General features: G+C 44.6%; 1 protein-coding gene across 1 annotated transcript in view; it reads left to right on the forward strand.

Annotated features, from left to right (window-relative positions):
- Positions 1-25016, forward strand: part of SEC14L2 (SEC14 like lipid binding 2) — a 468884-nt gene that overhangs the window by 206954 nt on the left and 236914 nt on the right. Inside the window, exon 5 of the mRNA XM_069619311.1 lies at positions 17395-17583. Within this exon, the coding sequence (XP_069475412.1) occupies positions 17395-17583 (189 nt within the window). The remainder of the gene's footprint in view (positions 1-17394; positions 17584-25016) is intronic.

Below are 25016 nucleotides of genomic sequence, written 5' to 3' on the forward strand. Positions count from 1 at the left end.
GGAAGCAATTCTTCGACGCAGGCATAAGACTGGGAGGGGTAGACCACATCATTTCACTCTACGCAGATGATATTCTCTTATACGTCAAAAACCCACACCTCAATGTGCCCACCATGCTCGAAGTTCTAGACAATTGCTCTAAAGTCTCTGCAATACAATTTAGCAAGTCGAAATCCTGTCTGTTCCCCTTAGCGGGTCTGAAAAACATGAACACAGAAGTACTCCCTGCAGTAGGGATAGGATGGCAGACTACCTCATTCCGATACCTTAGAGTCCAAATAATGCATACCCCTGAACTAATGCATGAACACAACACAAAGGCAGCACTCCCAACGCTGCGCAAATCAATGAACTTCTGGGCAAAACTCCCTCTATCAATGATGGGCAGAGCCTCGATAGTCAAAATGATTGTCCTCCCACGATTTCTCTATGGGTTCCAGAATGTGCACTACTATATCAATAGACCCTTCTTCCGCCTACTCGAGACAATAATACGAGAGTTCCTGTGGGGGGAAAGCAGACATAGGATAGCACTATCGACATTAGTCCTACCACACAAACAGGGCGGAATCCAACTTCCAAATCTGTAAAAATACTACTTGGCAGCCCAACTCAGCTTTGTGACCAAATGGCTAGCGGACAAACCCACATCTAAAACGCCCCTGCTGCAGGCCATGATCCTCCCGATACAACTGAAGGAACTGATCTGGGCACCCCCACACCTGCTGAAAAACACACCCTCCCTAGCTGCCTGTGGAGGAAAGTATGGCGCAGAGCGGAAATGCTTATCCACTCGCAGCACCCCTATTCCCCAGAAGTGCCACTGATTACAGATCTATGCACAACAGATACAGACCTGAAACATATCAGACTATGGGAAAAAGAAGGGGTCTACCCCCGGGGGGATCTATATGACGAGGACACCTTCAGGGGGTTTGCCTCACTACAAGAAAAGGAAGGTATCCACACCGGCCAATTCCTGTGGTACCAAAGGGTCCGCAACGCAGCACAACGCAAGTGGGATACCTGGCCTGAAGAACCGGACACAGACCCTTTCATGACGCTGCTGTACAACCTAGGGGAGGGCTGGAAACCGGTATCCCAAATATACAGCCACCTGAGTGACACTCCCAACCCCCGAAGCATGGAAATGAAAAGTAAGTGGGAAGCAGACATAGGTCGAGAAATGACAGAAGGGGAGTGGAACAGAGCGCTTAAAGAGATGTCCAGAAACCACAGATTCCGGCAGATACAGCTGAACGTACTGCACCGCACTTACCTAACCCCATGCCGAATAGCGAAATTTAACAAGCAAACACAACCCAATTGCGTCTGGTGGAAGGGGGAAAAAGCTGATTTGATCCACATGCTGTGGGAATGCCCCAAAATACGGTCCCTGTGGGACAAAATAAGACAGATGTGCGAGAAAGCAGGCATGACCAAGTATAAATGGACCCCGGAAGAGTGCCTACTGGGAAGCTATCCTAGACTAGCCAAACTTAAATATGCTGTAAGACTCATGGACATAACGTGCATACTGGCCAAAAGAATCATTGCAATGTCTTGGAAAAAACCTGCAGGACCACAGTACAAAGTATGGCACAGCGAACTAGAACGATGGGTGAGTGCTGAGACCAAGGCATGGGAGGATTGCGTTACCAGATCCACTGACGACTCACGTATGGCGCTCGAGGCATGGAAAGAACTCACCAGAAACATGTTCCACCCCTCTGATGATAAGCCCCCATGAACTAAATACCTCAGACTACGCTAACCTACAACCAAAGCAGAGATAACCAATGAGAGTCTTGTGCGGACTGTAGTGGTCCCCCGAGGATCCTGTCTTGTTGATGCCTGGCTACCCCCCCGGGATACATGCTACTGAAACACATGGACAAAACACGTTGTTTATTAGAATGTTAATGTTATACTATGAACGTATTGTTATTATCACACGTGAAAGGCACACTTGAATGCCATGTAACAGCTGCAAATAATAAATGCCAATAAACAAATTTAGAAATAAATACCTTTACTCAGCATTACTGCATTGACACACATTCTAAAGCAGATTCACAGGTGGGACAAGCGGTGCTAAAACATCTATTTGCTGCCGTACCTTCTCACAACCCACCTCCGTCTTCAGATACTGCTTGCTAGTCTACGCATAGCATGTGATCTAAACAGACCCACAAGCCTCAGAAGGGATACATTACTCACCGTAATCGTATTTCTGATGCTTGTATCTGCTTAGATTCATATGCGCCCACCTTTCCACCCCTTTTGGAGTAGAAGGTGCATGTATGGTTTTCTGGCCTTATTGCGTCTTATCTGCTTTATTACATCTGTACTCACACTACACTTCATGCTATCTCATGTCAGAAACTAAACAATGTGAGGGACTGTGATACGTGAAGACCATGGGTACAGTGGACCTCACACTAGGGATAGTATTACTGACACGCCCTGTCGACGTCCCTTTTGAGTTTTGAAAACAAATAATTAAATGCTCTGTGACTACCACAAGCATCAGAGATAAGATTACGGTGAGTAATATATATATATATATATATATATATATATATATATATATATATATATATAACCAATTTCTTGGTTTCATAATTGTTTTATGTGTATCGTGTGATGTGATGATGCTTTCATGATTTTTATAGCTGAAGATATATATCTATCTATATATGTATATATATATATGATAGATATATATCTTTTCCTCTCTTCACTCCCCATTGGTTCATGTTTTCACATACTTTTCCTTACTTCCAGTATTTATGATGTTTCTTTATCATCCCCTTTATCTGATATTTCCCTTTTAACTGCCTTCTTCATCACCTCCTCTATTCTCTTTGTCTCGTTCCCTCTTACTCTCACTCTCTTTCTCTCTCTCTCTCTCTGTCTCTCTCTCCCCCCTTTCACTATTTTTCTTTCTCCCGACCTCCCCCACTGTGCCGCTGTCTTTGCCTTTTTTGTAAGATTCAGTGTTTGGCCGAGTGAGGAATGGCATTCTTTCTGAACCTTATGTATTTAAAACTGGTTCCTTTTTAAGATCCTACCTGGGGCTTTACTTTTGATTCGTTATTTGCTGGGGGTTGGTGAGGGGTTGTAAAATGTAAATAAATGAACCGTACAGCATGCAAACTTTTAATTAAAGAGTACATATTGGCAAACATAAAATGTCCTTGGTACGTCTTAAGGAAGGCCTTAGAGATTTCAAAATGTCAAACGTTTGAAAGAAATTCAGCTACCTTTACAAAACTAGCCCTCCATGATTCTTTTACCTTGATCCTTATTTGTCTCCTGGGTTAACTGTACATTCCCAACACCATTTGTTCCCAAATATTACAATGCAACCATACCCTACACAGGAAAATGCAGTACTCACCTTGCAAATGCATGTAATCTATCAAAGCGTTCCAGCTGGTGGTTCTTACTTTCTAGTAGTAGTTCTAGTCCTAATCAGAGTAACATTGATTGTTTTATTCCTTTAAAAATAATCACTGTGGCTGGCATTGAAAATGGTACTCTAAATCCGCTGAGCAAGATGGCCATGAATGGTTGGAATCTGGCTCTCCCTGCTGCTTGTCCTTTTAGGTCGTGTAGCTTGGGGGTTGTCCGTAGGCGAATTTGTAGATGATGCAGTCAGTTACTGGTACAGTAAAACCTTTACCCTCCAGAATAATAACATGTTTCTGCAGCAGATAAGCATACTGCAAAATTATTTTGCACTCAAAAGTAGAATTTCAGAAGTGGTGCCCCCCGTGACAGCTGGTGAATTTATTATTGGAGAGGCAGAAGCATTTCCCATGAATATGTACTGCAGGAAGAGAGCATGGTGACAGGGTCCGAACAAACCAAAAGGGTTTCAGGGGGATCCCATCTTGCAAAAATGTTTAAAATAATGGCAAGAAAGTATGCAACAGGTTTTGTATGGTAACACGTGAAAAACTCCAATAGGTTCCCCTTCACCGATAGTCCAAAAGAGCATTGTCCAATGCATTTTTGTGATGCCCTTGCCCCATGTATATGCCAGCATTCCAACAATGTAAACATTATGTTTATGCTGGTTGTGACCATACATGGCTATAGTGGCTGAACCAATATATGCCAGTATTGCTCCATAAGAACTTTCTCCTGTTTGCTTTGCCATTATTCTAGTAATGATACTATAAGAAAAAATGTCCATGCTGACTCTGCCAATATATGCGAGCAGATGGGTGTCCTTGACCACTTGCACATTCACCAAAATGTTAAATACACGTTTGTGTTGTCCTTATTGCACATTGATGTTTGAACAGAGCAGCCAGCGGTTATCAATTTGTCTTTTTTAATGATGATATGTCGGAAGTGTGCCAACGCGTGTTTCGACTCTCACACAGAGTTCTCTTCAGGGCTACCGTACCAATACAAAAGTGTCAACATTACAATTACAAAACACAAAACAAAATAAACAGATTTGCATAGAAATTCCACCAATCTGTTATCCATACCGTATCAATACATGATTGTCATAGTTGCAAAAACCAACACAGATCGAATTTATACATTACCAAACAGATTTGTAGAAGGGTTCCACCAAAACAAAACAGTATCAGCATTTTTCAATGGTTACAAAAGAGAAAAGAAAGGAGACTTAGCATACATTGTTGTATAGATTTGGTTGTCCCCCATATTTTTTATAGGCCCTTTACCTAACATCTCATCCTTATGTTTATATATTATGTCCCCTAGATGACTCTAGAGCCCTTCACCTACTGCCATTAGTGTATGGGCACCACAACCAGGCTACAACGTGTGCATGTCTAGGTAATACCTCTATCCTCATACTCCAAACCATATCACCAAAATGCGTGCCCAACCCTCTCCTTGGCTCTAAATACACCAGAGGTTAATGACCGTTGCTTAGTCCTTACAGTGATCACGCTCTGTGTGATGTATAGGTATTTGACTCTATGGAGAAATAAATAGAGAAAATACCAATTTCCAAAAGAGCTAGCTAACAAGGTACCCCATTGCCACAAATGCCACAACTAATCACACCTTTACCTTGTTTGAGCCCGCTGGTTGCTGATTGCCCTTCTGTTCACATGCACTGCTGTGCTCTCATTCTCATACAATCGTTTTCCCAAGCCTACAGGATAAATCAGGGGCAGCATTGTTAACCAATCGAATTCAATTTCCAGCACTCCATCTACTTGAAACCTAAATAGTCGTTGTTGTCAATCACAGAAGTTTAAATAGACCCATAACCAATCTTCACAAGCCAAAGTCAAGCACTTACTAGTCCTCGTGAGCGGTCGCGCTCCAAGAAGTCCAGTGGCATACTCTGCGGTGATCCGCACATTGCAGAATTCAAATGTAACTAAGAGCAGAGGACCCGCCTCTTACCTACCTTGTTTATGGCCCTTGTTCCCAGAGCAACACTTAACATGATCACCATGACGTCCTTGCGTGTCATTTGTTTCAACCAATTGGTTTGCGGTCATTGCCGTATACTCGCCCTGTTGGCTGCTCGTGTTGCTATGGCAACGTGGAAGGCTGCACAAGACACACTTCTCTCATCCCAAGTTATACACTCTAATTTATACAAGATATGCCCATCACACATCCCATTACCTCAAACCAACTGTTTCGCGAGCGGGATTCTGCCCCTGACACGCTGTAAGCAAAGCCTCTGTTACTATGCCTATGAGAGACGCTGCAAAAGCGGCACTCCTTACGACCTACATCCTCCAGTTAAAAATAATTTATTTTGCAAGACTGCACTCATCCCCCTTCGAGACCACCTTCGCCTACACAGGGTTTATGTTGTCTTCTGCATAACCTACATGATGATTATTCCAACATTGAATGCACAGTGCCTAGTCAGACCATTCCTAATAGATGCCCCAGAGGGGAAATCCCTGCTCCAACAATTAGATGTCTAGCATCACCGAACACTCCTCACTCACTAATGAGATAGCCAACTTCTAATTAACCTCATCATGCTGCAATCGAAATCCTTGTTCTTATCATTAGTGTGACTTGAAGGAAGAAAACTCTACCAACTCATGGCATGCACACATTGAGCCCATGCTCGTGAACATATGTGGCCTACCAGTAATCATCTCACCTTCTATAGATTGTATCCATACCCCTACCAATTAAAACATAATGTACCAACCAATTCGGTCATACATGCCAACCTTCAATTGTAATGCTGGTACTGGATAGGTTATCATCAACCTTCAGAAAGGCCCCCATCTCATGTTCAGTTTTTAGACCGTAAATAACCGTTCCATGTTTGCAAATTAGCCGAGCTTCTGCTTTCGTCAGTTCTCTGTCTCTGTCTCCCCCTCTTGGATTACTAGGGATAGTTAACAGACCAATAAATCTTAGGTCCTCTTTTCTATCCAGCTGTTGTTGCCGGATCCACTGCGCTGATAGATTACAGTAATCTCGGATCTTCCTTGCTCAAAGCCAACACACAGTCATCAATCCGGACCCTAAGCTCTCGGATTGTACTTCTGATATAGTACAGTCCACATGGACACAGGATTGCATACACAACAAATTTTGTTTTGCAGTTAATAAATTCATTTATCACCAACGGTTGTTTAATGTCAATCGTCACCTCCTTACATTCTCTGGTATACTTGCACATCCTACATGTACCTTATTTAAAAAACCCTTTCAATTCATGCCTAAACCACTTTTATAATCTCGCAACAAGTTTTAAAAAGGAAAAACATAACTCATTTTTAAGTGTTGTTGCTTTTGTGAATACCAAATCTGGCTTCTTGTAATAAATATTGTCGCAAGTCACAATCTAACATAAGTATTCCCCAGTGTTGATGCAAAATCTTGAATAGCTTAACATTCTCACTGGAGTACTGGGTCACCATCCTCACCGTTCTCACATCTTTACTCTGCACCCCCGTGGGTTGCAACAACGCCTTACTATTCATTTTCAAACTACGTTGTTCTGCTTGTGATAGTATGTCCCTCGGATACCCCCTCTCTGCAAACCTTGCATTCAAAATAAGACATTCGTTCTCAAATTCTGACACCTCTTTGCAGTTGTGTCATGCCCAAATATATTCACACACAGGTATATTTTTAATGACACTGGATTTATGAAAACTTGTAGCCAGAAGGACTGAATTGGCTTCCGTGGGCTTTCTGAAAGTCCTTGACAAAATTCGATTATCTTTAACTTAGCAATGGATGTCCAAAAAGTCGATCTCCAATGGGTGTGAATGCATCATAAACTCTATTCCAAATGTATTGTCATTCAGATACTGTGCAAACTCAGCTAACTTGGTCAGTTCCCCTTGTCATACCATCAATGCATCATCTGTATATCTGACCCACAGTTTAATCCTGGATCTAAATTCAGTCTCAGAATATACATACACATCCTCAAAGTACCCCATAAAGAGGTTTGTCAAGGAGGGGGCATAGTTAGCCTCCATGGACACTCCCCTGGTTTGTTTGTACAAAGTGCTGTTGAACAAGAAAATGTTGTTGCATAAAGTGAAGGCTAACAATTCTTTCAACGTTATAGTATGTAAGAAATGGGACGCTTGTGGATAATACCTATACATCACACAGAGAATGATCTCTGTAAGGACTAAGCAATGGTAATTAACCTCTGGTTTCGAGCCAAGGAGAGGGTTGGGCACAAATGTTGGGGATATGGTTTTCAGTATGAGGATAGCAGTATTAACTAGACATGCACATGTTGAAGCCTGGTTGTGGTGTACATATACTAATGGCGGTAGGTTAAGGGCTCTAGAGACATCTAGGACACATAACCTATTTTAATATATAAACATAAGGATGAGATGTTAGGTAAAGGGCCTATAAAATATATGGGGGACAAACAAATCTATACAACAATGTATGCTAAGTCTCCTTTCATTTCTCTTTTGTAACCATTGGAAAATGCAGATACTGTTTTGTTTTGGTGGAACCCTTATACACATCTGTTTAGTAATGTATACATTCGATCTGTGTTGGTTTTTGTTACTATGACAAGCGTCTATTGATACAGTATGGATAACGGATTGGTGGAATTTCTTTGCAAATCTGTTTATTTTGTTTTGTTTTTTGTAATTGTAATGTTGACACTTGTGTATTGGTACGGTAGCCTTGAAGAGGACCCTGTGGGAGGGTCAAAACTACCGACATATCATCATTAAAAAAGACAAATTGATAACCTCTGGCTGCTCTGTTCAAATGCTCAATGTGTAATAAGAACAACATAAACGTGTATTTAACATTTTTGGTGAATGCGCGATTGGTCAAGGACACCCATCAGCTCTTTTATCATTTTGGTGACTGGGGCTCTAGTCTCAGATCTGATTAGTTATAGGTGCCAGCTTGGTGGGGTTGAGCCCATTCTCCAGAGATATCTGCCAATATATGGCAGTATGACAATGAAAGAACACTCAACATCTTGCCTTTGCCCATAATACCAGTAATAAATATGCCACGTTAAGAGAACATGTCCATTCTGGTTGCACCAATGTAGGCCAGTATGCCCACACAAGATCATTCTTGTTGACATTGGTCATAATACTAGTGGAATGTATGATGCCATTGTAAGAAAGCATGTCCATCTGGCTTCATCAATGTAGACTAGAATGGCCCTGTTACACTCATCTCGTTGACTTTACCATAATGGCGGTACAAAAAGCCATGCCACTATAAGAAAACATGCCCTTGCTGCCTGTACCACCATACCCCCACGTAAGAATGCACATGTTGGAGTTGTCTTCAATGACAGCAAAATGCTATTCCCACTGTAAGAAAACATGTCCATGTTCCCTGCACTAATGTAGCCACCTTCCCACCCTTTTAGTCACATATGAGAACAATCATCATGTTGGCCTTGCCCATAATGCCAGTAAAAACGTATGACTGTATAAGAAAATATACCTATACTGGCTGCCACCCCACTAACATATTTGCTCCCGCAATAAGAGGCTCACTTCCTAACCTGGATGCACACACACATGCATAAACGCATCCTTACAACATACACAGTACCTCACTCGAACATTCACTCATGCAACATACACTGCTCTCTCGATCACATGTGGACCCAAACATCCAAACCATCACATGCACAAATGCATTCATACATAAATAACACATATGCACATATACATACAAACACTTGATTTGCTTAGCTGCAGCCCTCAATTCCAAATGCTGCCATGATGGCCCTCCTGCTCCCATGCACAATGCAAAAAGGAAGTAGAGAGAGCTTCCTGGTTCCTGTATGTGCATGGTTGCGCCGGAGCACCACCAAGGTGCAGCCCCAGGCATTTTGAATGTGGGGAAGACGATGCAGGAAGGCCCTCTTGTCAACATTTGACCCTGCAGTTCCCCAATCTGCATCCCCAGTGGGTCATGCAAGGCTAGAGTAGTAAAAGAAAACAGCCTTGTGTAGTACATGTATGCTGATGTACTACTAAATCACGTCTACCTGCACAGTAAAGCCAACCCAGTTCACAACATCAGCTGCTTGCTGCAGCTCAGGGAGCACTCAGTGTTTTCACTGTGCTGGCTTTGTTCCTCAATAATGGGTGATGGGTTTCTGACTAATTGACTTCTGCCCCGCAGGAGTCCAAGGGTGAGTAACCGCTAAACCGCCTACTCAGCCTTCAGCCCTCACATTTCTACGAAATTAATGATCCCAATTTATAAAGGTGAACGTGCCACAGTTAAGAGATATGACTCCTCCGCCTTTTGTGGTAATATGCTCTCAAGAGGTGTATGAATGTGATCCAGTAGCAACCCCAACAGCTAAGTACAAAAGTCCAAAATAAAAGAAATGCCCAATAAAGGTTCTATAAAAAATATACATACTTTAATTAAACACATATACTAATATACATATGCTTAATAAATAAGTAGAAAAACACAACAAATACCCATGCCTGTGGAAAGAACACAGAATATGGAAAGATAGAAAGATGCAGCATTCTGGGTAATGAAACAGGGGTTAAAGACGATAAAAGGATATGCTCTTTTAGGGATTAAAGTTTATCGAACCAACCTCTAAGGCCCAAAGATGGACAAGAGGGGCAGTTAGCGATACCTTTCACAGTCATGCTGATTTGATAGCATCGAACCATGTTTCTTGGTGCTGTTCAAGGGGTTCGGACCAGGCTTAAATGCCATGATCGTGTTGTTCCAGTCAGGAAGCCGGTGTCAAGCTGGGGTTAAGCTTAGGTTTGCTGTAGTTCAAAGTAGCATTCAAAGAAGTGCAGATCGTATGGACCACCAGGTTGGTTTGACCGTCAGTTCGACAGTGAAGGTGCTAGTAATTGTATGCACAGTTTGAGTTGGGTGGTTTGGTGCAGTGTTTGATGGATGCAGTTTGATGAGGCCACCAGGGTCAGTTCAACCATTGCTTTGGATTGGCAAAGAAGATGCTGGTGGTTCGAACACAGCAGTTGTAGCAACGATCTTCTTGTTCAAGCTGGGGCAATAATGCACCTGGCAGGGACCAGTATAGCTGGCCGAGATGCAGGTCTTGTTTTAGCGGCAGGTTACCCCACTATGCCCTGTGGTGGTTGGGGAGCAGAGCTTGCCTCTGCCTGGGATACTCAATCTTCACCTCACTGGCAGAGGGCTTTGGAAAGTCGTATTTCCTGAAAGAGGTCCACGTGAACTTTTTCTTCTGCATGGATGGTCCAAAAGGCACTCAAGGAAGGAGCGGGATGCCCCCTCTTTAATAGGCAAAATTCCACAGGTGATTGGACAAAGGCAAACCTACTTTAAGGGCTCCAATGCTGTCTTTGAAGCAAGTTGCATGTGCCTTCTGACATCATACCGAAAGTGCTTTGTGCAAAAGGCTGTGGTCGAAGTGGGCGGGAGCCGTTCTCCTATACTTCTTTAATTTAAGTTTTACCGGTCCTATATTTTTATTTTAAAAAGAAACCGTTCCGGAATGCACTGAACATTCCCCTAAACAGCAAGCACATGTGTTTTGGAGTTTGTATTGTGCGTGAGAGGGGGGTGACAATAGGGTGTGTGGGGAGTGGTGCAGACCAGTAGGGAACACAGTTCCACTCTTCTTTTTGTACACTTTGACCACTGGCTAACGGAAGTGGAGGGGACATGAAGGAAAGAGAGGTACAGACAGAAACAAAAAGGTGATCCTTTCCCCACTGGTGCTGAGCCCCCCCTGTCTACACCAACCCAACCCCTCCTCATACCCATAGGATCAAAGGCCCTTTGATGTGCAACACCCAGATGTGAGGCTAGTCCTTTTGGGTTGGGTGTACCCTTTGATTCCTGTTTCGAAGGACAGGTCCTGCTGGGAGGTTGTCTTGCTGAGAAAGGACCAATGAGATCCACAGTTTCTCAATATCTTGCACTGCAGGTTGGCAGGGCCAGGCTGTCGAACCAGAATACACATAACCCTTCCACAACTGAGCAGGGCTCACATCGCTGATGCATATATTCTATAAATCAGTGTCTTCTTATAGTTATGTGAATTACTATCTACCATACACTAAATTGAGATACATCATTATGTTTAACCCTTTAAGTGCTAAGGTAGTCAATATTTGTCCTAAATTCCCATAAGAAATCATTGCAGGCTCCACCCACTCCCGCAGTTAAGAGTAAACTGCCACTAGAATAGTAATTTCCCATGACTGTGTGGTTTTGGAACAGAGGCACAGAGTTTAAAAGCAGCCTCTGCGCTGAAATGACTTGGATCTCACTGCAGCTGTCAAAAGGGCACCAGTGACTGAACCTGCTCTGTGCCATGGGTGAACAGGTGGTGCAGATCTGGAGACTGATGCAGCAGGGCATATATCCTATGCTTTCCTCAGGGAGCTTATGAGAGGGAGATCTGGTTAACAGATCACCCTATCTGCATCATATTATTAATTAATACAAATATAAAAAGCAAGGACTTCTATACTCTTGCCAGATGACATTTCCTCAAAGTGTTTGTGCCCTGTCATCTGTTATGGCAAGGCACTGTGACAAATCCAGGGAATTTGTCTCTTCTCCCCAAGGTGGAGGCACCCCCGTTGGGACTAGTGAGGTGAGCCCGCTATATAATACCCTCCCTAAGGGACAGGACAAGCAGGATCCCACTGGGATGACCCCCTTTTTCGGGGCAAGCAAAGCCCAAATACTGATACCATCCCACCTCTCCTCACTTCAAAATGCCTTATGTTTGTTGGTTAAATGGGAGTTAAACAAGGCAATCACATAATAGTCCCTTTTAAAGTGTGCCTTAGTTTCTGACCTGAATTTGTTTCTGCCCCATTTTGCTAATGAGGACCAATGGAGTCCTCCCTTTATTCGATGGAGGCACTCATATACAGTGGAATGCCAAACCAAAGAGAGAATCCGCTGGAGAGCAGGAAGCACCGGCTTGCGCGAATGTTTAACAGAGGGGGCTACTCCCTCTCACAAGGAGCTAATAGCGCTACCGCCGGTGACCCCAAGCCTAACAATCGGGCTTACCTGAAGATACAATACCAACGGATAAGCCGTTGCACTCAGTCTTTATTGTGTATTGTTGGTGCTGGGGAAACGCCTTGTTCAAGGTGTGCATTGTGGCATTGTAAATGTGATGGAAGCTTAGGCACTGCCACCACACTTAGTGATCCTGTGAGGATATACCAACACAGTCCAAACTCAGAGGCCGGTTTGAGGTGCACCAAAAGTCTGAGGATGGTGACAAAGATTCAGTAGGTTCTCATTGGTTCCACATTAATAGGACACAAAAGATGAGCAGCACTGCATCACCATCTTCTAGGCACAGTTTTGAACTTGTGTATCAAAGTTGTGAGGCACAAATGGGTGATCCCTCTGCGAGCTCAGCAAAGCATAGGAGTGTGCAAGGCTTTGTATCAGCTTCCCTTTCGAGCTTGAATGCCCTAGTTGTCATGGATAGAATTCCTTGATTCAGACGCTACACAGGTGGAACGCCTCACAGTGCCTGGGACCTTCGACTAGTATTGGGGTCTGTGTTTGGAGTCTTTAGTAAGGGTCAGCTTGTGATTCACTACGAGGGTAGTATTATGGTGTGATCTGCCTGCTTTGACATATGATTGTGCTCTAGCACCTTGAAGCATCTCTTGTGCTAGATGGAATTACCAATAATGATCTCGGACCCAAATAACCTGACAGCCTCAAGGAATATGGCAAAGTACTACTTTATTATCAGCATAAAATAAAGTAAGGCAATCTGGTGAACAGCAAGCTGTAGTCCACACACTCACAACCAAATTTGTTTATACTAAGGTTGTATACCTCGATATGCGTCATTTATGACGTCATCCTACGTGGCAAACTGTGAAACCTATTGAACGGAGGGATTGGTTAAGGGAACATATATACCTATATATCATGTAAGTATTAGTAACATTACAGGATGCCCCTTATCTGGTGGGCACACCTTGAACCAACTCTAAATACGTATAATACAGATTATAGTGGGCTAATGGCAGTGGATTGGCCTATCCAACACTGTATAACATGTTGCTTCATAGACCCTCTGATTGGTTGGCATGCTCTCCCAACCTTGGACTTTCAGCTCGTTAGCAGCACGTACGCAAAATGGACCCCAGGTGCTGAGAGTAATGTCAAACTACTCCCGACTTCCCAATTAGTCCATCATCAATCATCGGTACGGCCCCAAATCAAGGCGTCTCATTTGAAGTTGACTTTGCAGCCTGTTCTCTGTTCTGGGACTTTAAGGGAGTGTAGGTACACAATTATCTTCATCTCGAGCTTAATAAATAGCCCTTGTTTTCAACTTCTGAATCACTTGTGAGGAGACCACAAACTTGTCCATTTCGACCTTCTATTCACTGCTATTTGATTCAATTGTGCTGGGTTTCATTACTCCTCTTGGCCTCTAGAGACTTGCTCGCTCCATCTTGTATAGGATTTTCACATCTTTTTTCCAATGTTTGGCTCTTGCCGATGTTTTCCTCTTACCAAATCTAAAAGAAATATGTCTTAATTACATGGCTTATCCCTTTGACTCCCTTTGTGCCTTACAATTATTCCTTGAAGTAGCATCCTTGATCCCAGGCCAACAGACTCCTCTTTATTCCTCACCCAAAGCTGTTTTTCCAGCGTCTCCTTACTCTGCAGCCCTGATCTGTCTCTGAGGTAGCTTGATTGGTTTCAATACTAGTCCGACATCCATCTTTTCATCATGACCGCCCTAGCCACGTATTGTTTTCGTCTGCAGCAAGCTTCTATGTATCTCATATACCTTTCATTTCTGTGTATGTACACTTATTAATCAAGAAGGTTACTTTATTTGGTTCCATGTCATTTCATTGACACCCATTCTTTGCAAATATGACTTCTTTACCTTTGATTTCATGTTTCTCTTGTTACTTCAGTTACATCTGTATTCTTAAGTATTTTCATATCGTTTCAGTGCGTCTCAGTATCTTTTCTTCATGACGTCACTCTGCCCTCGTCAGATTTCACTTAAAGCTCTATGATGTCCATTGGTGTGTGCCGACATCCTTCCACCCTTTCACTGCAAGGGTACCTTCGATACGGTTGTCTTGCTCATATCGTCTCTCATACACTCGATGTGGTATTTGGATGATACCTGGTGTCCCACATAGAGCACTCTCCTCCTGTTCCATTACGGCAGAGGTGGGGGGGAGCGCGGGAGCTAGGGATGACGTATCCACCTGCTCCACTACACGATGAGTCCATGAATGTTATTGCATGCTCGGATCTGTTGGTGCAGAGCCAAGGTAAGATTCGTCTGACAGTGAATGTTGATGTGCTCTTGGCATTCGCAGGGCAGTGGTAAGGTGAGATGTGTTGCCCAGTGATCAGTACAAGTTATGGGATGTGCTGTGCTCCGTTAAGTCACTGTCAATGAGTGAGATATCTTTGACAGCAAATGAACGCTTAGAGCCACACGATAGTTCATTCATAGCTCTGTTAGGACTGGACCAAAGTGAGAACGCTCTGCCTTGGCAGTTATATGTAGCATATGCCATGCATTATCTGGGCGGAATATGTGTGCGCCAATCTATTAAGAGAGATCTGTCTGACAACCAGTGAACCCATGAAGAGTGCTACAGCCTGTTGGGACCAAGCTATATTGCCAAGTCTCTTTTGGCAGTCAGTGGTGTAATGCATGCTATAGTCACTGGTGCACCATTAGGGCAGTGGCAAGGACAGACCAGACTGGCGTTAAATGAGTAGCTTTTGCATTGTGGCCTCAGTCAGTAAGTACCCCAGAGGGAGCTGTGAGTTCAATGAAGGTTAGTGCGTACCTGTTGTGTTAGGGCAATGCCAAGGAGAGATCTCTCTCACAGTTCATGGTAAAGGGAATTCTTGGATCTTAGGACAGAGTGAGATACCTCCGTGGGTGACATGGTAAATGTTGAAGGAAACACGTTAGTTTTCAATGTAATCAATTCGGAGATGAGTGCGGCTACTAGCAAACTCTCTGGAATTTGAACTCTTGGCAAATGCCAGTGAGTCAAAGTTTCTATTGATTTATTGTGTCGCTTGTCAACAGTTCTTTGAGTTTTGAGAGCATTGTGCACCTTGGTTGAAAAGAGAATTTGAGAGGGCAGTCCTAGCAAACATGAGACAAAATGCCAGAGTTCAGAGGTTTCTTGGCAAGAATATGATTGAAAGGCCCTGTCAGCAGGAGCACGGCCTTGAAGCTGCCATTAGTGAGTCGCGTGCCCCTGCTCCTATGCTCTCCAGCCACAGGCGGTCAGAGAACTCTGGTTGACTCCTGTATCAGAGCCTGTGCAGAGTGCCTGGAATTCTGCTCAAGAATTAAATGTCAGCAGGAGAAGAATCTGAACTTCTACTCCTACTGAAGCTGAATCACTTGTCAGCCACTGGGAGGAGAACATTTGGATCAGGGAATCTGGGTCTAATGGCATGAACCCCTGATGCACGGTGTGGGGAGAAAAACATGTTTGGAATATCTGTGTCTAAATCTGGGCTATGGTTGCATTGTTCCAGTCCACGTGATTCCATAAATAATATTCCCTTGCTTTGTAGTTCCCCCACAAAGGACACAGATGATAATGGCATGGCTAGTCAGGCCTAGTACGATAGTCCCTTGTTTTGTTCCTCTCCCTCCTTCCTCCTCCCCCTCTCCCTCACCTCTTGTTAATCTCCGGCTCTACCAGAAATGTCATCAGGCCTAGTACAGTAGTCACCTCTCTGTTTCCCATTTCCTTCCTATCTGTGTTTTAGCTCTTGCACTATCTGAAATGCCGTCAGGCCGAGTGCAATAGTTAATTTCACATGCTTACTGTTCATGGCCTGTAAGAATGTCATTGTATTTTCCCTTGTTCCCTCCCTTGCCGTGAAGCGCTTTGAAACACATTGTGTATAGGCGCTATATAAATAAACTATCATATCATATCATTATATTGGATGGAGTAACAAATCCACCATAATTTGTCTGTTTCGCCTGCTGGCCTATGCCCAGTAGCCCCACTGTCTTGTTAAGGTTGTCTTTCCTTCAGCACAGAGACCTGCCACTGTGACCTGCAAAGGTCACCTGCAGAATAAAGGCTTTTATGTCCCCGAGTGATCGGTCAATCACAAACCAGTATTTTGCACGTTCTGAGAGAACGTTGTCCTGTAAGCAAATGAATGGTTGGTAAAACAGGATTATGTCAATTAAAGTAATCTGTATAAGTAGCTCACATGTTCAATTATTACATACAAGAGCTGATCGTAATATTAAGTTGGCAGAACTAGAAACCAAAGTGCACTCGTGCAAATTGCATTTCTAAGACTCACTGCACAGTTTGAGAGGGAGTGATTGTCTTTTTCCTGAATAGTATATATGGTAACGTTTTAGCCAACACTCTCATCCAGCCTTCCAGAAGTGTCCTCTTGCCCCAACTCCCACACTCTCACCTTTTCCCACCCAAGGCTCAAGATCCAGTGGCCCCACAGCATTCTCATGCCACCCCTCCAGGCTGCTAAGGAGCTCTCCACGTGGGAGGACACACGGGTCTGTTGTGCTCATTCGGACAGTTCCAATATTGTTTCGTCTCTTTTGAATAGTATCAAGTTTGCATGATCAGCAGTACTCCATCTTTGAAAGAGGAGCCATTAAGCAGGAAAGCCAGATGCAATATTTGTCTATCATTAGAACACCTGTGCTTTTCTTGGGTGTGACCTGCCAGCCTCTTAGAATACAAATGAAAACAAACACAATATGAATTCTCTGAGTAAAAAAGACTGCACAAATCAAGGCATAGGGACAAATATTGAGGGTTCCTTAGAGAAGAAACTCAGCTGAATATGGGCCCCTCCTTTCTTGGGATGAGGACCCTCGAGTAAGGCCTGATCTGGATCCTGTGGATAAGTTGTATTCTTTACTTGCAGGTGGTCCAGCTGTACCTGTCTGGAGGATTGTGCTGCCATGACCGCGAGGGAAGCCCTATCTGGTATGATGTTGTGGGCCCACTGGATGCTAAAGGGTTACTCCTGTCTGCTACCAAACAAGAGCTCATCAAGACCAAGGCCCGCGACTGTGAGGCCTTGCAGCTGGAGTGCAAGAAACAGTCCGAAAAGGTGAGTGTGGAGCTGGAGAGAGTGCAGTTGAGTGCTTTGCTCTAGAGTGGAGACTACAGTCCAAGAAGGCGAATGTGTAGTTGGAGAGGGTACTGTCTAAGCACGTGAGCGCAGAGCTGGAGGACAGAGAGTAGATGCGTGTGGAGCTGATGAGAGACCAGTCAAGGGCTTAGTGCAGTCTGAGAAGTTGAATACAGAGCTGGACAGGAAATTGCCTGAGACAATGTGTGTGAAGCTGGAGAGAGTGCATGCCACTGTCAGATGAGGCCAATGTTGAGCAAGAGAGAGTGCAGGCGACAGTGGGTGCAGATTTTGAGATGGTGAACGTAGAATATGTGAGGATGAGTGCAGAGCTGCAGAGAGGGGAAGTCGTTATCTGAGAAGGTGAATGTGAGGCCTGAGATAGTTCTGTCTGAGACAGTGGGTGCAGAGCTAGATAGAGTGGAAATAATTGCGCTTGAAGGAGTATGTGGAGCTAGAGGGAGCAAATCCTGAGAATATCAGTTTGGCTAACCTAAGAGCATGAATTCAGAGTAGGGAAGAGGGCAGATGACCCTGCCAGGAGGTTACTGTGGAGCCAACATGAGCGCATAGGACTCTCTGAAGGTGAATGCAGAGCAGGGAAAAGTGCAGATGACTCTGCCCGGAGGTTACTGTAGAGCCAGCAAGAGTGCAGAGGGTTCCCTGAAGGTGAATGCAGAGCAGGGAAGAGTGCAGATGACTCTGCCAGAGTGCAGATGACTTTGCCAGGAGGTTACCATGGAGCCAACTAGAGTGCAGAGGACTCTGAAGGTGAATGCAGAGTAGGGAAGAGTGCAGATGACTCTGCCCGGAGGTTACTGTAGAGCCAGCAAGAGTGCAGAGGGTTCCCTGAAGGTGAATGCAGAGCAGGGAAGAGTGCAGATGACTCTGCCAGGAGGTTACCGTGGAGCCAGCTAGAGTGCAGAGGACTCTGAAGTTGAATGCAGAGTAGGGAAGAGTGCAGATGACTCTGCCAGGAGGTTACTGTGGAGCCAGCTAGAGTGCAGAGGACTCTGAAGGTGAATGCAGAGTAGGGAAGAGTGCAGATGACCCTGCCAGGAGGTTACTGTGGAGCCAACACGAGCGCAGAGGAATCTCTGAAGGTGAATGCAGAGCAGGGAAGAGTGCAGATGACTCTGCAGGAGGTTACCGTGGAGCCAGCTAGAGTGCAGAGGACTCTGAAGGTGAATGCAGAGCAGGGAAAAGTGCAGATGACTCTGCCAGGAGGTTACTGTGGAGCCAACACGAGTGCAGAGGACTCTCTGAATGTGAATGCAGAGCAGGGAAAAGTGCAGATGACTCTGCCAGGAGGTTACTGTGGAGCCAGCTAGAGTGCAGAGGGCTCTCTGAAGGTGAATGCAGAGTTAGACGTGGATGACACCTGTCTGAAAAGGTGTGTGTTGAACTGGGGAGAGAAGGTGGTCGGCGGTGGGTGCTGAGCTGTGGAAATTGCAAATAAATAAAAATTTACGTTTGTATGTTCGTGAACCGGTGCACATGAGAGAGCAAAAAGAATAATGTTGCTCTGTAAAGGGGTATGAAAAAATACCTGTACATGTTTGCTGCGACCCTGCCCTCAAAGAAAGTCTGATCTGAAAATGCCCTGAGAGGGTTCCTTTAAGCGGGTACCAAATATTCCCATTCTTCTCTTTAGAGGGCCCCACCACACAATCCTTTGCATGGGAACAGAGTCTTCTGGGAGGTAATGTGTAAACACAAATTGAGGTCATGGAAGCACTGCCAGGTCCTTCCAGTCTGACCCTATTATGTTGTTCTTGAACACTGAGCCCACTTGCCGTCAGCTTTAACCTTGCTTCTGCAGCACAGGTCTGTTTTATAGATTCATATGGATTGCATTTTGTGTCTAATTGATCAATAGAGAATATTTGGAAAGCCTTAAAGACATCCTGTGGGAATCAACAGAAATAAGCGGATCTTCGTTATGTCTATGTGAACCCATAATCCTCTTGGAATCGGTTCAGCGCTCACATTGTTTTGTCCACCATCAGGTCTACAGTCTGTAGGTCAAGCTGTGTATTGTTGAGAGCACTTACATTTCTTTTTTATTGTCCATGCGATTGACTGCAAAGTTTCCTGTTTTAGAGCCATCATTGTAGGTCATATATGTTTATTTGTTGAAGTCAGAATGCCCAATCTGGAAACAACACCTTGCTTTGTGAGGTTTTCAAGAGAATATGGCATACGACAATGGCCGAGAGTCCATCTTATGCAAGCTGGCTATTTGACCGATCACAATTTCTGGACAACAAAAGCCTGATGTTGAGTACTGTAGGGATGAGAAGGTCCACAGGACATCCTTCACATCGGTGAGATGGAGAATTCTGAAGCAGTGTTGTGTTGCCTCCATGCCCCTACAAAAGAAATGCAAACTAGTGGATGCATGAGGGAGAAAGTTATGTATCTTGGCACCACTTGCCCTTGGAAATGGCAATGACTGTGCACACATGGCTCAGTGTGAGAGAGGCAGGTGGGGGGAGATGGCAGTGCTGGTGGCCTTTCTACTGGAGGAGAACCTACAAAAAGCTTGGGCTGTTTATAAGCAAAAGAAGTTCACATTGAACCCGTGCATTTAAGAAGCACAGCAAGCAAAAGACTGGGCCACAAATCCTCGGCCCATTGGCCTCACACCACACTTCCAGCCCTGGTTATGGGTATTGGGCTTCAGCCCAGCAGGGAAGTGGTATGTGAAGGAGGAACATACATTAGCACAGCACACTACTTTATCCATCTATAGGTAGACATCACCTCATCATAGATCTTCTGAGAGGGGGAAAACATTTGGCAAATATTTCTAAAATGAATGCTGAATGCAGTGCTTTTAAAAAAAAAATACATGTAGTCGATTATTTGAGGCCCTTGTCCTGTGAAATATTGCCATGCATTTACATATTTTTGAGGCTTTATCCCTGCTGTTTGTTTAGAACAGGGGGCCATTTTGAACAGAAATTATTTACAAAGTAGTTAATAATGGAGAGCAGAGGCAGTCGTAGGGTAAGGTGCCTTCACATGAGAGCATTGTTAGGTGAATGATGTACATTGGGTGGTTAAGGGGTAAGTATGAGGGGCTGAGGACATGACAACATTCGTAACATTTTTATTTATTGGGCATTTATAATGCACCTATACAGCTAATGGTGTTTCATTGGGTGTCAGAGGCCAGTATTCAGTTACTCATTATATCGAGAGGTCCTGAGGGTAGAATGCAGGAGAGTTGGTTGGGTGGTTAGTTTGGATCGGAGGATGGGACTGGTCGGCGGTTACTTCCATTGCTAGCAGGTGGAGTTTGAGCCTCATTTTGAATTGCTCCAATGAATTTACGTAGAGCTCTTCCTGAGACTTAAAAGCTGTACGTTCCCTCTTCGGTGCATAGGTGTTGTTCAGACAAAGATTTTACGTGAAGAGGCAACATATCGCAAAGAACACCCTATGGGTGACTGGAAGCCAGACAAGGAATGTCCTAGTCTCCCTGAAATTAATATGCATTTGCATTGCTTGGAGCACAGTTTGACTATGCCTCACCAATGCCCAAAGTGGAGAGTGGCAGTGCTGAAGGTATGGATGCCATGAAAAAGCAAATACCTTTCAACAATGGCAACAACAGCATACACAAGAGACATTCTAGAAGAAACAAGGTTCCTTTTAACCATACTAGCATTCACCCTTGGAATGACCTTTGCCAGAGTGCACCAGTCAGGTGCCCAAACTCTCCTAAGTGCAAATGACATGGATTGTATGCTCCCTGACTATGGCACCGTCTTAGGGCGAGGCACCATTTTTACTCTAATGGAAATAAATTACCAGTGACTGCTTCTGCTTCCCCACATACTGTACCCAGTATCTGCCTTCGTCCAACTTGATGCCTCATCTCAACAAACCGTGCACGTTGACCTGTCAATAGAGCCTTTTCCTAACTCTAAACTATACTCAGCACCATCACCAAAAGAAAGGACCTCAGGTGTGTTGTAGAAGCTAAAACCCCAGTTTAAGTCCTTTGTAATCATGTCGTTAGGTTTCTGGTTGAGTCACACTACACATGAAAACGGAAGACCTGCACCTCTTCTTGCGTGCTTCTTGAGTCATGGTTTCACAGTACCTGTAGGGAACATCAACTTGACTCTCTCTCTCTCTCTCTGTCTCTGTCTCTCTCTCTCTCTCTCTCTCTCTCTCTCTCTCTTTCTCTCTTTCTCTCTTTTTCTCTGAGCATCACATTTCATGGCTGTACCAAAGACAGCATTTGCATTCACCAGGGAAAACAGTCTTTTAGCATCATAATTCCCAGTGCGATTATGTGGGTGAGGGGGTTCAAAGTTCTTTTTGGCATGATGGTATTTTGTATGCTTCCAGATTCCTTTGCATGACAGACTGTGGCCCTTGTGGGAATGACCCAACGACCAATTGACAGAAGTAAGGGGTGACTCGAAAGACCAACCAGTGGTATCTGACAAAGCATGTGACTCACCTTTGTGGTGGAATTCATAGAAGAATATCAGGCAACGTTTGAATGTGTCCAGTCAATGATGCAGGCCTCCCAGGGTATGCACACCTCAACAACATCCTTTGGGGTTTTATGGGAATTATCATTTGCTAACTCTTTGTTGCTGCTTCCTATCCCTGTGACTTAACTACTTGGACAGTGAACGTTTTAAAGTACTGGGGAGGCATGGTATCACAAGTGTGGCACTGGCACAATGGGTACAATTGGCAAAACCTTTATTGAAATTGTTGGGGTTAGAGAAACTCCCATTTTGCCCTGTAACTAAGTTAGGAGTAGGCTCGACCATCAAATAATAAATAACGCAGTCCATCAAATCAAAATGGCCTATGCTAACAAAACCTAATGCCTGCCCTATCATTTGAGCAAAAAAGTGTAAAGAGGAGAAATGTATGCAAAAGGAAAAATCAGTGTTCAAATGAATAAATGTGGTTGAGCCAGCTCTCCTTCCCACGTTATACCTCACAGAGTAAGGTTGTCCCTGTAGGTAGGATGACACACTCAGGCTTGGCTTCCTGCACAATAAACAGTTCCAAAATCTTTGACCGAGGCACGTCTGGCCTTCCACGTTTGTCTCTTTTCTTAACTTCCAAAATAATGTTTCAACCAAAACATTCACAAAGGTCCCCCTCTGTGGGGCTCAGACCTTTCACCACACAGTTCTCGTAGGTCCCCCTCTGCTGGGCTCTGCCCTCTCACCATAAAGTTCAACACAAACTTGCAAGGGGGGGCTCCCTTCCCCAAGTTTATTTCACTTCAGGACTCCCTCTGTTGGGCTCGGACCACTTTCAGATAAAGTTCAACACAAACTTGCAAGGGTGGCTCCCTTCCTCAAGCTTATTTCACTTTGGGTCTCTCTCTGCCGGGCTCGGCTATACTGTTGAAGACTTTCAAATGTGCGTGGCTTTCTTTACGGACCAATGCAGAATCACTTCGACTCAAAGTTTACAGTTCAACTTTCACTTTCCCCTTCTCTAGGAGTTAACCTTTTTTGGTTCTCTTTTGCTGTTCATACGCTTTATTGCTTCAAACAATTTACTTTTCACTGAGACTTTCGAGTGGGCTACTTCTCCAGCATTGGATCTTTCATGGATTCACATGTTGTACCTATACCCCTTCGTCAAGTTTTGAAAACTCAGGTAACTTTAGCATAGTAGTTTTCCAATGGAAAAAACATCGGCCCTTGAGAGTCCTATCAACGTTGTTATGGGTGCTTTAGGCAGCACCAATGGTATGTCGAGTGTATAGTCCTGCCCCGCGGCTTCCCCTAAGATTTCAACCGTCTTCCAAACCATTGGGATTACCTTGCATTCTCTCCAGAGAATTTGTCTTTTTTTGTGAGAACATTTCTTTCATCACTTCAGCGTTCGCTGTTCCCACTCTTTCGTAAAAGAAAGGTGTGTTTTCCGGCCCCATTATGGAAGGTCCGAAGAAATCTTTGTTCAGGCCGTGTGAGACCTGCGGCCTCAAGAATGTCTACAAAGGAGATCGGCATTCCTAATGCCTATATTGTTTATACCCCAATCATTCCATTGAAGACTGCGACATCTGTCAGGGGTTTCCACAAAAAACCCTCATGGACAGGAACAGGCGCTTAATGTGTTGGCTGAACGAGTGGGCCTATATGTCTTCAGAGGTCAGTTTCTCACGCAGAGGCAGGACGTCCACTCCCTCAGCTAAGAGGTCACCACCGCGCCAACGCTTGCGGTCAGAAGAACCGCTGCCTAAGAAACAGCACTCAGGTGAGCCTAGGCCTTCTTCCAAGAGTCAGGATAATTCCAGGAAAGGACCTCTGTCGAGTGGTGAGGGGCAGATTTCCTCCCCTCAGGACACTTCCAGACCAAAGGAGAAGGGCTCTCACCCACAGAAATCCGCAAACTTGGGCCGTAAGTCTTCGTCAGATAAGGCCTCATCGAGGCCTGTGTCCTTGTTGACAAAAGAAATCTTCATCCGCTGACAAGCATCGCTCTTCAGCGCCCCACAAGTCTTCATCTGGCCACGACACTTCCAAGCACAGTTCCAAGTAATTCTCCAGGCCTTCGTCTTCACCATCACCTGCTGATTACTCCTCGTCAGACGTCTCACGAAATTAGGACTCCCACCCCAGACGGTGATCCCCGGCTAGACCTCCTCCCCCATCTCCTAGGGCTCTTAGTCCTCAACATAGAGCACAAGAGGAAGGAGAGCTGGGTGACTCAGACATCGCACCACAAGACACCCTGTACATCGTCTCCTCTTCTTCAAGGAGGGCGGATACTTGGGATACATACTCAGGGACCAAGATGCTCCGAGTAGTCCGGCCCAACCATCTCCGACCAGATGACATAGGGGCATTCTATGCCATGATGGCTAAAGCCTGTCGGGAGAAATTTGGTCTCATTCCTGAGGAGGAAAAGAAGGACTGTTTCTTGTTCGACCACATGGAGAAAAGAAGAAAGGCGGTTTTCTCAATCCCTATATTGGATCATGTATGGCAGGAGGGTTTCTGTCCGATGAAGCACCTGTTTACGGAGCCAGCAGTCAAAGGCTGTTTTTGGTGTAGAAATTCAAAGCTTCCGAATCCACTCCAAAGTATCTGACATTGCAGCCTACACCGGAGTCGGTTGTTTCTGCAGCGGCTAGTAGAAAGGCCTGCTCTCATCACAAGTGCGCCACTCCCCCTGAAAATGAGAACTGTAAGTTGGATGCTTTCAGTAAGAAAGTCCTCACTATTGGAGCCACTACTGTGAAGGCTACTAACTCGTTGGCCATCATGGCGAGGTACGACCGCGAGATGTGGCACCACCTAGCACCACTGCTTGACCACCTTCCGGAGCATCAAAGGAAGGAAGCTATGCTTTTGGTGCGAGAGGCGGAGGAGGCATCTTACCACAGTATAAACATTTCATCGACCTCACAG

Source organism: Ambystoma mexicanum, chromosome 10, assembly GCF_040938575.1.
Source record: "Ambystoma mexicanum isolate Mex_15411 chromosome 10, UKY_AmexF1_1, whole genome shotgun sequence".
NCBI lineage: Eukaryota > Metazoa > Chordata > Amphibia > Caudata > Ambystomatidae > Ambystoma > Ambystoma mexicanum.